The sequence below is a fragment of the Leucopleurus acutus genome, assembly GCF_964270905.1.
Source record: "Leucopleurus acutus genome assembly, chromosome: 1".
NCBI classification, from domain to species: domain Eukaryota; kingdom Metazoa; phylum Chordata; class Mammalia; order Artiodactyla; family Delphinidae; genus Leucopleurus; species Leucopleurus acutus.
The window spans coordinates 131,808,174-131,822,285 of record NC_139142.1 but is presented as its reverse complement, the minus strand read 5'-3'; the positions used below and the strand labels follow the sequence as shown (position 1 = coordinate 131,822,285).

The 14,112-nt window shown below is 46.8% G+C and overlaps 1 protein-coding gene across 1 annotated transcript in view; it reads right to left on the bottom strand.

Annotated features, from left to right (window-relative positions):
• Positions 1–1,339: 1,339 nt before the first annotated feature.
• Positions 1,340–14,112, bottom strand: part of TLN2 (talin 2) — a 438,134-nt gene continuing 425,361 nt past the window's right edge. Inside the window, exons 55-59 of the mRNA XM_082844286.1 lie at positions 8,890–9,015; positions 6,485–6,547; positions 6,166–6,393; positions 3,256–3,381; positions 1,340–1,715 (exon numbers count right to left, since the gene is read on the bottom strand). Of these exons, the coding sequence (XP_082700412.1) occupies positions 1,587–1,715; positions 3,256–3,381; positions 6,166–6,393; positions 6,485–6,547; positions 8,890–9,015 (672 nt within the window). The 3' untranslated portion in view covers positions 1,340–1,586. The remainder of the gene's footprint in view (positions 1,716–3,255; positions 3,382–6,165; positions 6,394–6,484; positions 6,548–8,889; positions 9,016–14,112) is intronic.

Genomic DNA, 14,112 nt, shown 5'->3' with positions numbered 1-14,112 from the left:
GTTTAATTATATTTTAAAACCACGGCATGGGCCACAGTCTCTTAAAGCAGGACCGTGGGGCAAGGTCTACAGGTGATACTTTTTGCGGACCAAAGCATCAACTTTTCCTGTGGGTGGAATATTCAAACTATACTGTGAATGAAATACGAGATGTGATAGCACATTGCTGCGGAGAAGTGCAGTTCTTCAACAGTTAGCAGCTTTAAAAAACCATGTACCTCTGTCACCATCGTCTTCCCCCGATGAATTGTTTTTCAAAGACAATTGCTACCTGGCGTTAGGATCTATCCGACAAGCCATTCATCCTTCACGTACTGTCTTGGGGAAAGGTTCAGATTAAAGTTAAATTCAACATCTTAAACTGCCCTTCTAAGGAGAGGGCTCCGAAAAGAGAAAGGAGAGGAGGGGGGAAACTCTCGAACTGTAATTCTCCAACCGTAGCCTACAGAAGACAGACTCTGAACATACGATATGTCTTCACCTTTAAGATGGGCTAAAGAGCAAAACTATCTTGTTAAAGGTTTGTAATGATGTTAAAACGCATCTAGATTTTGAGACAATTAGGACAGAGAGAAAACATCCATCACGGGTTGGAGGATGGATGACAGGTTTTTTAACAGGATCTTGAATTGTGATCATTTTGAGAGCAGAGAAGCTGACGCGGAACCTAAAGACGAAGTCACCCAAGGACTTTCTTTATTGGAGCTGAATCCCCACTTCGAATGCCTAAGGCGGGCTGTTGTACTGACTGTCACCTGGGGGACCTGGGTTTGTGGGGATGAATTTGTATGAACTCAAACAGCCTCTACAGAGTAAGGAGCCCACACATTTTATTACAGCCCCTGCTCACTGAGCCCTGCCAGTCCCCCATACCTCTGCCCCTTTGGATTATGGAGGAAAAAAAAAAAATCATTCGATTTTCTGGGTCACAGAATACAAGTTGGGTCTAGATTGTACAAGGAGCTTACACACTGAGGCAAGAGAGCGTGCAAACAGGGGCAGGAATTCTTCACCCTCTGGGCGAGCCAGTGCTTGAGACACGGCAGGAGGACCCGAGTTGCCCTCCTGGAGTCCACACTGGTGTATGTTTCTGGCCTTTATTAACCGTGTCCAACTCCAACGTCCATCTTCTCCTGAGAGGGAGAAGAGTATCTTTGAGTAGCTATGGCATCAAGGATTTCCCCCGAGCTGTTTGGTTTTCCTTTTTTTTTTTTCTTTCCTATTCAGATTTCACAGCAGGCCCAGAGAAGGACCAACAGAAGCGCGAGTGTCTGAGGACGATGTAATACTGACTCCTCCTTTTTGGTACCAGTCCGAGAACCCGCGCCCCTCTCTCCTGAGATACAGTGAGGCGGGGTTGGGGGAGATGGCAGAGGAGCTGTGGGTGGAACACACTGTACCGCGTGACATCACCATCATGCAGCTGGTGCCTGACAGGACAGGGGAGCGCGCAGGAGAGCTCAGGGCTCCCGGCTCACCCCAGGGGGAGGGGGGGCAGTTCCAGGGCGGTGCCCAGCCCCTCAGGACCGCTGTCCATCCAGTTCTCACGCGGCCGGCCCCGTGGGTGCGCCCTCTGGGTTCTGGCCTTAGCCTTCGTCCTCCCTCAGCTCGGTGGGTAGGAATTTATACTGCTGTTGGCGGATCTGGGCTAGTTTTTTCCTTGCTTCTTCCAGTTCTCGCTCTTTCTTCAGCATTTCCTCCTGGGCGGCGATAATCTAGAAGCAAAGCAACAAGCTGGATGGATCTGAAACTTTTTAGGAAACTGCCCTCCCCTCCACTGCTTGCCTCATGAGCTCCCACAGCCTCTGCTACAGTGGGACACAGCCATGTCCCGGGACTAAGTATTCTTAGCTCTGGAGACCAGCCTCCGTGCCACAGTTCGGGTTTTGAGACCAACGATCCAAGACAGTAAGCTGACTTCCGGCCACTGATTTAACAGCAAATATATACTGTGTCCCTATGATGCAGCAGGCTCTGGTGTAAGCACTTTACACGGAATGTCCCATCATCTTCATGGCAACACTGTGAAGTATGGCCTATTGAATGTCCCATTTTTCCAATGAGAAAGCTGAATCTGAGAGATGTGGGTCCGCTTTCCTGAAGGGACCCATCTGGTGGAGCAGGACCCGGCCCAGGTATTCTCGAAGCTAAAGCTGGAGTCCTTAACTACTAGATGGCTTTCATATATTTATTTCATGCTTCTAAGGTGTGATCTGAGGAATATTAGTTAATAGGTATAAAGGGGAAAGGGGAAGTCTGTGCTCAAGAAAGTCAAATAGATTTCTGAAAAGCAAAGGTCTTTTCAGAGCCTTGCTAGACTAACGAGCATTGTGATATCTGAGGAGGGAGTACAGAAGTCAGTGATTCCCAGAACTGTTTGATCAGAGACCCTTCTTCATGGAACTTCTCATGGAACTAGTGTATCAAGAAGCAGATTCTGGTAAAAATGCATCCTGGGTATTTCCAAACACAGGGAGTGGTTCAGGAAGAGCTAAGGAAGGCATGGGAATGAGTAAGTTCAGCCATGGGGCTTCAGTGCTCCTGGTGGAAAACCAATCTCATATAAAGGATTTACATTAACACATCCCAAAGTGCAAGCGTGGTTTCCTGACCTTTCCACCCCACTCTCATGCACAAGAATGCAGGCCTGCGTAAGTCAGATTCTCATCCACACTTGTAAAACTTCTGGGAGAGGGTCATCGTTCATTCTTTCTCTAGGGCCAAAAATCTGGAGTGAGTAGCAGCTCCAAATGCATCATTTTATTTAAATGATAATATTGCCGTCCTCCAATTCTCTTCTCTCCCTTTTCTGTAACAGAATCCCTGATTTTTAGGTAGGTACACTGCTACTCAGAAAAGAATACTCCATTTCCCTGCCTCCTTTGCAGCTAGGCTGGCCACGTGATGAAGCTCTGACCAACGGCGTGTGAGAGCAAGTGATGCAGACGACTTCAGAGTCATGCCCGCCCTAACTTTCCGTCTTCATGCTGGCCGGAAAACGGAGGTGGTTATCAAGCCATCTTAGACCAAGATGTCGCCAAGGCAACATCTCAGGGACGGTGGAGCGGTAGGCAGCTGGAGTCTGGGTCTCAGTCACAAAGAAGCGGCCACACCATCCCTAGACTGCTTACACCCAAGCCTGTCTGACCAGGGAGAAATAGACTTCCATCTTGTTTAAGCCACTGTTATTCTGGGTCTCTGTTTTCACACAGTGCTCATCTGGGGAGTAAACGCTGTCTGGGTTTAATCACACACCTGAGCAATGCCCCCTACAAACTTTGTTTTCACTACCACATCATCGTCATCGGCTTTGCCAAATGCTGCCTTCTGGGCTGCACGCACAAGATTGTCTGAGGCTCTTTTCACAGCATTTCCTGCTGCCTGGAGAGGGGACAAAACACACATTGTATCATTGGAAACAGCCATTTGGATTCAGCAAGACAGACGTGGAGGCACAGTTCATGAGACTATGAATTGATTTATCATCCAATGGTACGTCACACAGAATTTCTCTCTAGGTAGTATGCATTTGTCCATCCATCCATTGATTCTACCAACACTGGCACCTACCTAACCTTAGCTCATTCGCAGGTTCATGAGACACATTTCCTGGCTCCCAGGGAACACACACTTCTCAGGGGAATTACAGTTATGTGAATACATGATCATAGCACTCTGATATGTGTGTTAACAGAAACTTGCTCAGGGGCTGCACCCTTGGTTAGAAAGCCACCTCCCCTTGCCCCATCCCACTGAGGCATACTTGAGGACTTGGCTCAGAGATCACTTTTTCTGTCCGTCCTAGCTTTACCCACACCCTCCCAAGTGCTCCTGGAAAGCTCCCTGCTGGCTTCTTTGCAGCCCTCACCACACTTCTGGTCGCCTCTCTTCCTCCTGGACAGTGAACAACTTGAAGGCAGGGGCTGTGATTTCAATCTCTGCATCCCCGGCACCGGGCACAGTGGCTGCCCAGGGCTGGGGGCTCACTGAACACTTTCAGAGGGAATTAAGGGCTATGAAAGCACAACCTACCCCTGCACAGAAGGAATGGGAGCCCCACAGTAACTAGGGCCTTTACGGATGTGCTTTTAGAATCACAGCTGGCTTCAGGCCGCACGGTCAAGGATGGGGCGAGTGCCAGACACACTGCAGAAGAGCTTGTCCACGTGCAGCCTAGATCTTCAGCAAGGGCTACAGCCCCCACTGGTTTACTCTTAATGCTCAAAAAGCATGGCCCAGGGGACTTGACCTCTGCCACCTGAGGTCTGGAATTTCCTTTTCACGGTGGTCACGGCTTCGTTAAATCTCCCATAGTCCTTGCCCAGCCCCCTGAGAGTCAAGGACTTGGTCTTGGGGGTGAGCCATCAGAAAGTTGAGAGTTTTCTCATTCAAAGTTAACTGGCTCATCTGGTTGGTGATCTAAAGCGGCCAAGGGGGACCACGAGGGCTCACGTAAGAAGGGAAGGGGAGGCCCATGAGCACTTGACATCATATGCTTATTCTCATCATATGCTTACTCTCAAAACAGTTTTATGAGGTCAGAAATCATTAGCCCACTTTTCTACGTAGAAAGTGAGGTTGAATAACTAATCTAAGATCCTGCAGCTGGTAAGTTATAGAGTTGCGATTTGAACATAGGCCTGTGTAGCCCCAGAGAACGTCTGGGTCATTGTAAGGGATTCACACAACATTGCAGCACCCACATAAATCAGTAATGATGATAATAAGGGTGATGCTGGGTTGTATCTGTGTAAATCCTTAGGACTTACAAAAGCACTTTCACATTTCTGACCCTCATAAGAGCCAGTGCAGGCATCTCTATCCTCATTTTACAGACGTGGCAACTAAGGCCTGAAAGGTTCTGAATGACTTGTATAAGATTATGCACTTTGTACATAGTAGAGGCAGGTCTTGAACCCACGTCTCTCTTAACTCAGGATGTTTTCCAAAGGAGTGTCCCCCAAACCCATGAATCGCACATTCACAAACACGCAGCTCCCCGTTTTCCCCTGGGTTTATGCCAGGAGGAAAATGAAGGTGAGGGAGGTGGGTCAGAGAGAGACACACACAGGAAGACCGAACAACGGCCATGCACTTTACAACTTAGGAAATACGACGAGAGTCCCGAGTTTCAGTGGGATTGTTCAAATATTACTGCCATTTATGATCTTACATAAACATTTTCAGCAACATAAACAATCTGCATTACATTTATTATAGTAACAAACATCTAGAAAATCGGAAACAAATATGTCCAACGTATAGAGAGATTCTGGCATAATCAGTTGATATAATATCATGCAATCATTAAAAATGAGACCTATGAAGCATGAACCACTTAGCTTTGCACAGGGCCGTTAGGAAGACTTTTCTTCAAGAAAAAAAAGTATGACAAAACGTGAAGTGAAAAAAATGCAGAATGTCTCTGTTAGGATGACAACTAGACAACTATTTTGTGTAAGATAAAAACAGGAAGAGAAAAAAATAGCACTGGACATGTGAAGATGGTGAAGCTATGTGATCTTTTTCATTCCAACATTTCTTTCACTGTGCTTAAAATACGCAATCAGGAAAACTTAGATCCACTGGGCAGAACTCAAGTGACACCTTCATAAGTGTGTTCTCTGGGCTCTGGGAAACCTTAGCAGCATCTCATATAAATTCCTCAGTCCTTTTGCTCCCTCCTTAAGCAAACACTGAATGAGAGCCTCCACTGAAACAGGTACCATCTTAGGAGTGAGAGACACAAAGATAAAGATCTGGTACCTGCACCTAAGAAGCTCACAGCCTTGTCAAAGGCGGACTAAAGATAAATGTGGTGGTACTGGGTGACAGGAACTGCACGACTGGTCTGTCCAAAGGCAGGGCAGAAGAGGGACTGACTGCCCAAGGTCTGGGATTCAAGGAGGGCTTCCCAGAAGAGGTGACTTTGGAGATGAGTCATGATGGATGAGTAGGAGCTCACCAAGGTTGGGCTGGTGCGGGGAGGACCCCAAGGCATGAGACCAGGAGGCACGCGTGGAGCACGTCAGTTTGGTGGCGTTGAAGGGGTAGGATGCATGGCTGCACGTGGCAGGAAATGAGAAACGTGGGACAGAGCTGGCTGATGGAAGGCCTGGTGGGTCATGCCAAGGAAGCGAGACCGCCGCCTTTGGCAACACTTACCCGCTCCAACAGGAGTGTTTTCCCACCAGCATCAGTGACCATTACCTGTAGCCGCCTCATGGCCTCCGAATCCTGATCAGCCTTCACCTTGCAGGCCACAAGCAGCTGAGCCGTGGACGCGGCAACCTGCTTGGCGGATGAGATGAGCTTCTCCTCACTGGCGTGCCCCTGCACAGAGGCATTAGCCGCCTCGCAGAGACTGCTGGTCGCAGCTGCCACCATCCGGGCCTGGGGACAGTCAACAGAGAAGTGACTTGAGGCCCAAACCTCCTGCAGGGGATCCAAAAAGCCAACGGGGAAGGAGGAGGGGGCAACTCACGGCAGAAATCAGGCCCTGTGACCATTGTCCGTCATCTGCGGCGTTGGCGGGGATAGAGCCCACCTAGAGTGGAGTATGAAAAGCAGCAATGAAAGCGGGAAGGCACAGGGTGACCTGCAGCCCCCAAACCCTACCTTGCCCTGGATTTGGAGAGAAAAGCATCTCATCAGACATGCAGCACCTCCCTGGGACTCTTGCCAACAGCACCGGCAGGAGAATGGAGCACCCTTTCCCATGCAGGACGCCAGCAGCTCCAAGACTGCATGTCCTGACCGGTTTCCACCTGGGCCACAAGGAGGCGACCGGAAACGCTCTCAAGGACCTCCATTTCACTGCCAGGTACCGCGTTTCTGGGAAAATGGCTCAGGAACGATGGATGGGGCTATCTTGACACGCCTATTTCCTCTGCTGACCTTTCTCCAACATGGGAGCCCCTGAGGTCTCTTCATTCAAGAGGTGAGGGAAGCTTAAATCTCTCCTGATTCCTGACCCTGGAAGCCACACTGTGACTTTCTGGCAGATGATGTTAAAAAAGGGGGTGGGTCTCTCTCCGTACAATTGAGCACAGATCCTCGCCTTAAGGAAATACAGACTATTTTTTTCAGGGGTAGGGAGAGAAGTAAGAAGCTGGAAGTAAGATGTTCCCTGTTTCTGTTTAGGAATTGTTGCAACAGCGAAACATTTTCTGACCAGATGTAGAGGGAGCTACAGGAGGAAACACCTTTACACATGTGGGAGGTGCCTGGAGAGGTAAGAGATAAGTATCTAAATTTGCATATGAAAGTGGGGATCTGTCAGCACATCAGGGCCTGCTGAAGGTCAGGTAAGGTCCCAACGTCCTGCATATCATCTATAGTTCCCCAGGTCCAGCTGCACCTCCGTCACCAACTTTTTAAATGCTTGAACGCATAAGTTCCTTGGAGGACAGGGGCTTGGCCACAGTCAAGTTCGATTCTCTAGTATCTAGCAATGTGTCCAGCACGTAGATGGCTCTTTAATCCATGTGCAAATAAACCAAAAGTTTTAGGTAGGATGTTCTTCTCAATGATCCATTTTTGGTCTTTACGTATCGACTAGTCAGCAAGTCCTAGGTGACTGAGGTCAGCACTCTTCTAGATCTACAGGGGATAAGTGAGAAGCATAAAGGGACAGATTCATGCTGGTTGGAGAGATGTACATACATCAATATTGGATACACAATGGTTTAGAAAGAGGAACCAGTGGACGTAGGTCGGATTAAGGCACAGCTAAGCTCACAAGAGACTTCATGGAGGAAGACGGAAGGCCACCGGCTGCGCATAACTGTCTGTATTACAAGTTCTTAGGTCAACGGGACTTCCTTGGTGGCGCAGTAGTTAAGGCTCTGCGATCACAACGCAGGAGGCCCAGTTTGATCCCTGGTCAGGGAACTAGATCCCACATGCATGCCACAACTAAAAGTTCATATGCCACAACTAAGGAGCCCATGTGCTGCAACTAAGGAGCCTGCCAATGCAACTAAGACCCGGTGCAACAAAATAAATAAATGAATAAAATAAATATATTAAAAAAATGATAAAAACAAAAACAACCAAAAAGACACAATCACATCCGTCATCTGTACACTGAGAGCAAAGGCCTTTTAACATCAAATATTAAGTGACTGACAGTTACAGTGACCAAATTTCCCAAAGCTGGCAGGATTTCCGTGGTGCCTCTATGACTGAGAGGCTTCTCTGCAAGATGTAACTTGGATGTGGTGGTTCCATTTTGTATGGGAATAATAGGACACAAGGAGTATTTTAAATTGGAAGGCCTTTTCACATCCAGGATTAGTCTAATGTACTATTAATCCTTTGGATCACTGAAAAAGAACTAGGCTTTCACGCTAATGCAGATGGAATCGGTAACTGGAGATGAAGCAGGTCGAAGAAATCTCAGCTTTAAAACCAGACCGGCCTTTTGTCCAAAGGGCTAAGGAAAATGCTAACTGCAGAGCTGGACGGCATTCAGCTCAACAGTCCTAAGGAAAGGAAGGGCGTCACTGGAGTTGGACGTGGTATTATAAAGCCCCTGACTACGGTGCTTATATAGCCATCCACCAGGAAAATATGAGTTTACGGCTTTAAATAGCCTAATGTACGGCGGGGAAAATAAATGTCTTGTTCAGGCCCTGATGGCTGCCTGGAGTGGAAGCTCTCCTTAACAAGAAGCAGATGACAGGCCTGGAAGCTAAACCCTTCATTCTGTCTGCCAGGTTGAAGCAAACAGAGTATCCAATGATATGGGCAAAGCCAGGCGAGTCAGGGAGGGAAGGGGCGGCATGGCTTCCTTGGTCAGGACACAAGCGGTATCGCCTTTTTCTTAGTATTCAGAGGCTCTGGCTGTGTGAACTTTCCACCACTTGGCCAGTGGGGTTTACACACCTTTCCTTGGGCCACCAGCTCCCTCTGGGCCGCCGAGGCCGATTTGACCAGGGCACTTGTGGCAGCAGCAATGGATTTAGCAGCTTCCAAGATCTGTTCTTCAAAATCCAGGGTCTCATCCGCTTGCTATAACCAAAAGAAAACAGCATCACATGCAATTCATATCCCCAAAGGGCGCTTTCTGCTAAATGACTTACTTCTTGGTCACCTGGCTCTTCCTCCGTGCGTGGATTTTTATCGACAAACCACACCCAGGGTAGAAAGGCTGCAGCTGGCTGGATGCCTCTCCATCTGCTGCCTCCCCCCACCCTTCTCTAAAAGATAAAAACCGCCAGCATTGAGGTTCCTTACAAAGTTCAAATCAGGAAATTCAAAGACAGACTCTTTTTCCAGACCAGAATCTTTAAAAACACATCAATTCACCGGGAATAAAATGCATTCGAAGGGTTCCATTAGCATCAATAACCCAAATCAAAACAATCAATAATTGAGATCCAAAGAGTGGGTGGTGGCACACTATCCCACAACTCAAGGCTCAGAAAAATGGGTTGAGAAAACAAAAGATGGCTATTAGCTGTGAAAAACCTTATTGCTCTTGGGTGAAAACAAAAGTAAAACAGAATTTGCATTTCTGTGGCTGAGCAGAGAGTCACATGCCAACCAGAGATCACCAGTGGTGGAGAAGAAATTGGGGCAACGCGACATCAAGGTGGAGCTTACCCCTTGGAAACCCGAGGCACGGCTCCACCTGGGAAAGAACACTGGCTCCCCCCCCCCGCCGCACAGGTACTATCAGGCTCTGCTGCCAAACGCCTGGGATGTTGAAAAGAATCAACATCAACCAAAGAACCAACTTTCGGGAAGGTGGGCAAGTGTAAAGACCCTGGTCCCAGGCTGGGTGGGACGGAGCATCACAGTACGGGGTAGTCAGACTAGATGACCGCCAAGGTCCCCGCCAGCAATATTGCTCTGTGAATTTAAGCCAGTATGGTTAAGTGCCCCTTCGGTCACAGAATGCTGAAGATGTGGCTGGTACCTTTCAGGCATTAAGAGATGATGGTCAGGTACAGCAATACTTTTGTTTGTGTGTGTCGGTAAAATATATATAACACAAAATTTACCCTTTGAACCAATTTTAAGTATACGATTCAGTGGCATTAAGTACATTCCCAATGTTGTACAACAGCGATACGTTTTTAAGAGCGCCTACTATGTGCAGGTATTTTGTTAGGCACTTCCACGTGCATGAACTTGTTTAATCCTCACCAAAAAAGAGAGTAAAAACCGTATATAGTAGTTATCTTTATCCTTATATTTATAATGGGAACATGCAGGCTTAGGGAGGTGGAGTATTGGGCCAAGATCATGTGGCAGCGTGAAGAATCTAGACCAGATCTAAACCTAAACTTCTCTGCCTCCATCATAATATGTTCTTCCTAGATGAGGCCACCAAGTTGGGCATCAGTGAGGAGCGACTTCATGCTGGAGGCTCAAAGTCGGCTCACTAATGGGCCCATATGAACCATCAGACGGGATGGATACACAGATGCAATGCTTTTCCAGTTCCCTATTCTTTATGGCATCTCTCCTGGTTCAAGATGTGGCCATTCCTACTTTTGTTTTTATAACCCATGTTATCAGAAAAACATTTCCGAGCACATCTAGTGGAACTGAAGAATGACAGCAGCATTTGAGATGTTCTGAGACAGAAGCAGTATCTCTTTCCTATTTCTGACAAAGTCTTGCTCTAGGAGCATTTAGGACAGATATGGATTCCGTTCCAATAGATTAATTTTGGATTCCTCATTATGGGGCGGGGAAGCTTGTGACAGCGGTGAAATACAAAATTTGTTCACTGAAACATAAAATGACTCATTTTAAGACACTCTGGCATAAAAGGAACTGTTATACATAAGCCACAAGAAATGGCATTGGGCTGTGATAGGTATATTCAATGACCTTGAATTAAGAGCTTTTCTGGAAATTCGTTCTGCAAAAGAAAGTCAAGCATATAACAGATTAAGGCACTGGGGAAATCACAGAGTTTCTGAGTCCAAAGGGAGCTCCTCCCCATTTTGCAGATGAGGAAATGGAGGCCCGTGGTGGCTCTCAATGTCTTCCAGCCCCTTGCTGCAGGTGCAGGGGGCCTCAGCTATGCTATGGGTTCCAAGGATGAGTCCACTTCACAGCAGGTTTCTGATTTCCCCAATTTTAAAATGCACAAAAATGGAATTTCCCCAAAACTAAGTGCTAACTCTAAGCATGGATAGATCTGAAAGAATATCTCATTAGAACTGATTGAAAAGGGCTCTCCCATATCTTTCGCTGCCCTGGCTGGTTGTTTTTTTTTTAAACACATGTTCGAAATACATACTCAACTTGGAAATATTTCTGACAGCCACAGATTTTTCCTGCAATGGCAAGTGCTGTAATGCCCTTTGATGAATTTTTCTTTTTCTTTCCATAAGATCTCTAGACTTTAAAATGGACGTGGCAGGAAGCCTTATCTCTGAGAGACATTTCCTCTGATTAAAAAGTATGAGAGAGTTTCCCAAGAAAAAGGATTAATAAAGTCGACTCTGATGGAGGGCAAACATTTAGATGCTGCAGTTGGGCAGCGTTCCATGATGAGATCTGCCTTCTACCTGCAGGATTGGTACCTTTCTGTGGGCCAGGTTTACCATTAAGACTAAATGCCCACTCTATCTCTCCTGCTGAAATGAGACATAATGCTGATGTTTCCTCATACCATACAACTTCCAGCCTGAGAAAATGGGATCTCCCCAAGCCAAGGACACTTGGTGAAAAGCCACGGCACCCAAGTCCAAATTCCCATTGGCTTCAGCTCCCACCAGCGTACAGAATGGAATCTGGGAGAGGGGTGCGAGGGCAGTGAGAGAAGGGAGGACATGTGTTTAACCACGGCGCAAAAAAGGAGAGAAATGGAATTGGCTTGGGCTTTGAAGGACTTCCCCGAATAAAAGGATCACAATTAAAATGCAGGAATTGTTAATAGAACAAACCCCACTGTAGCTGGGAGATTGAGGAGAAGAACAGTAAGTTGGAGCTGCTGCAAGGGGACCCTGGGGAAGAATCTGGAGTCCATGGCATCTGGATGTAAGGAAATGCTTTCACTCAATGGGCTGCTAAATGGACAGCCCTTCCTTGCTCAGATCACCGAGGATCTGGTGGAAGATGCAGGTGGTATGGGCTAGCATGGGGGGAGTGCTGGTCTGGGCTCAGGAGAACAGACACACCAGTCAGCTGAATCCTACCAGCCTGCAATCTCCTCCAGGGCATGGACCGTGTTTCATCCAACTTACATCTCTGGAGCACAACGTTAGGTAGGAAAGCCCATGTGATAAAGGTTTGTTGAGAGAATGTATCCATTTAAGATGAGTCTCTGAGTACCGGAGTTCAGCCAGAGAACAATTTACATAGTAAGAGAAGGGGAGATGCATGGAGTAAGTGTCCCCATCAGTAACTTTCCATTCCTGATTCCTGGGGATGATTGGACACACACATCAAAGCACTGGCTCCTGCCCTGTGGAATGCTGTGGGTTGTTAATTGTATGCTCTATCTGTATCCCTCAACTGGCACTCATAGTCTCTGACACTGACTCATGCATATACAGATGCAAAACACAGCAGCATTTTACTAAGAGGCTCTCTTAACAAAATAATGTCACAGATGTGCAAACTAACAGTCTTCCCTGCTTAATGAAGGTGTCAGCCGCAGCCTCTGAGAGCTGAATCCACCTTCTCATCCCCTGTACAATGCTCTTTCCCTGGTCCCCTCCACTAGAAAAGACCGTTGGCCAGGTCACTTGTAGCTCTCAGCAATTGTCCTTCCAGGACTGTCTAGCAGACTCTAGCCTTGTCTTTTCGGTAGCTTTGAGAAAAGTCTAAGCACCCCTTTGCTGGTATTTTTCTTGTTTGGTGATCTTCTCCAGAGCTCCTCTTTTAAAAAGTTAGAGGTCTGGCGAGATCCCTCTTGGGAAAGGCCACACTTTGGGCTGACTCCCTGGCTGCCTGCTTCCCACTCTTGGGAGAGCATTTGAGACTCCTGTTGTGCTGATAGAGAGGGGGAAGGAGGGTGGAAAGGGGGACAGAAAAGGGGAGGCCTTTCCTCATTTTTATTTTGTCTTTTGGCCTTTCAGGGATTCTTGTAATAGGAACAAATCTGACTCCATATTGGATCTGTTTTTTTACTTTAACCTCTGTATTCTATTGCTTTTGCTATAAGAATGTTGCCTGTAGCATGAAATTTACAAGCTAGCCCATTGTCAAGGCTCTGACCTTTAAAGGTATAACACTTTTCCATTCATATAGAGATAAAAAGTTGCAGGACAGAGAATAACATGTGTCTGGTTGGAGGTTTATAGGAACATTGTGACCAGACCTACTGGGACAGCTGCAAGAACAAAGGATCCCGGAACCAAGAAGTTTGCAGCAGCCAACCACACCTCCTCCCCTTTTAGTATTAAAGGAGGCTGAATCCTAACTCAGGGAAGATGGTTCTTTGGGACATGAGTCCATCATCTTCTCAGTCTGCTGTCTTTCCAAACAAAGTCGCTATTCCCCACCCCAACACCTCATCTCTCAATTTACTGGCCTGTTGTGTGGCAAGCAGTACAAGCCTGGACTTGGTAACATTCTGAGAACATAATGTTTGTGTCAATTCATTCCTTTTCTGAAACTACCTTCCCTCCTACATAGCCGATAGGGCTGTTATAAATAAATTATTAATATACACAGAGCATAACTGACTCATAGTAAATGCTCAATAACTATTAGAATTAATTTCATTTTTCTTTCTATTACTACATATATTTTCTGTGGTTTTAAAAACTGTTGTTCAGACTTCTGGTCTGTTTCTCTGCCTGAACCCTGTTTTCCACTCATAATTCTAACAAAGATTCTAGCTGCCATTTCTGACTACAACCTACAATATAAATAAAAAACACAAATCAAAGATAAAGTGTCAAGTGCCGGTACTGCTTCTAGCTACTCCCTTGACACCCAACCAGGAGACAGACAACTGGGTTTCAGTCTCTGCTCTGCGCTTTTGGCCACGTGATTTTGGGGAATTTGCTGCTCTTCTCCAGGTATCAAACAAACATTTTCTGTTTGTAATTTCAAGAGCAAACTCAACCCTCCTGGTCCTTTAGCTCTGACATGTTACGGTTTCAGGTGAAACCCTTTTAAAGAATGCATGGACTA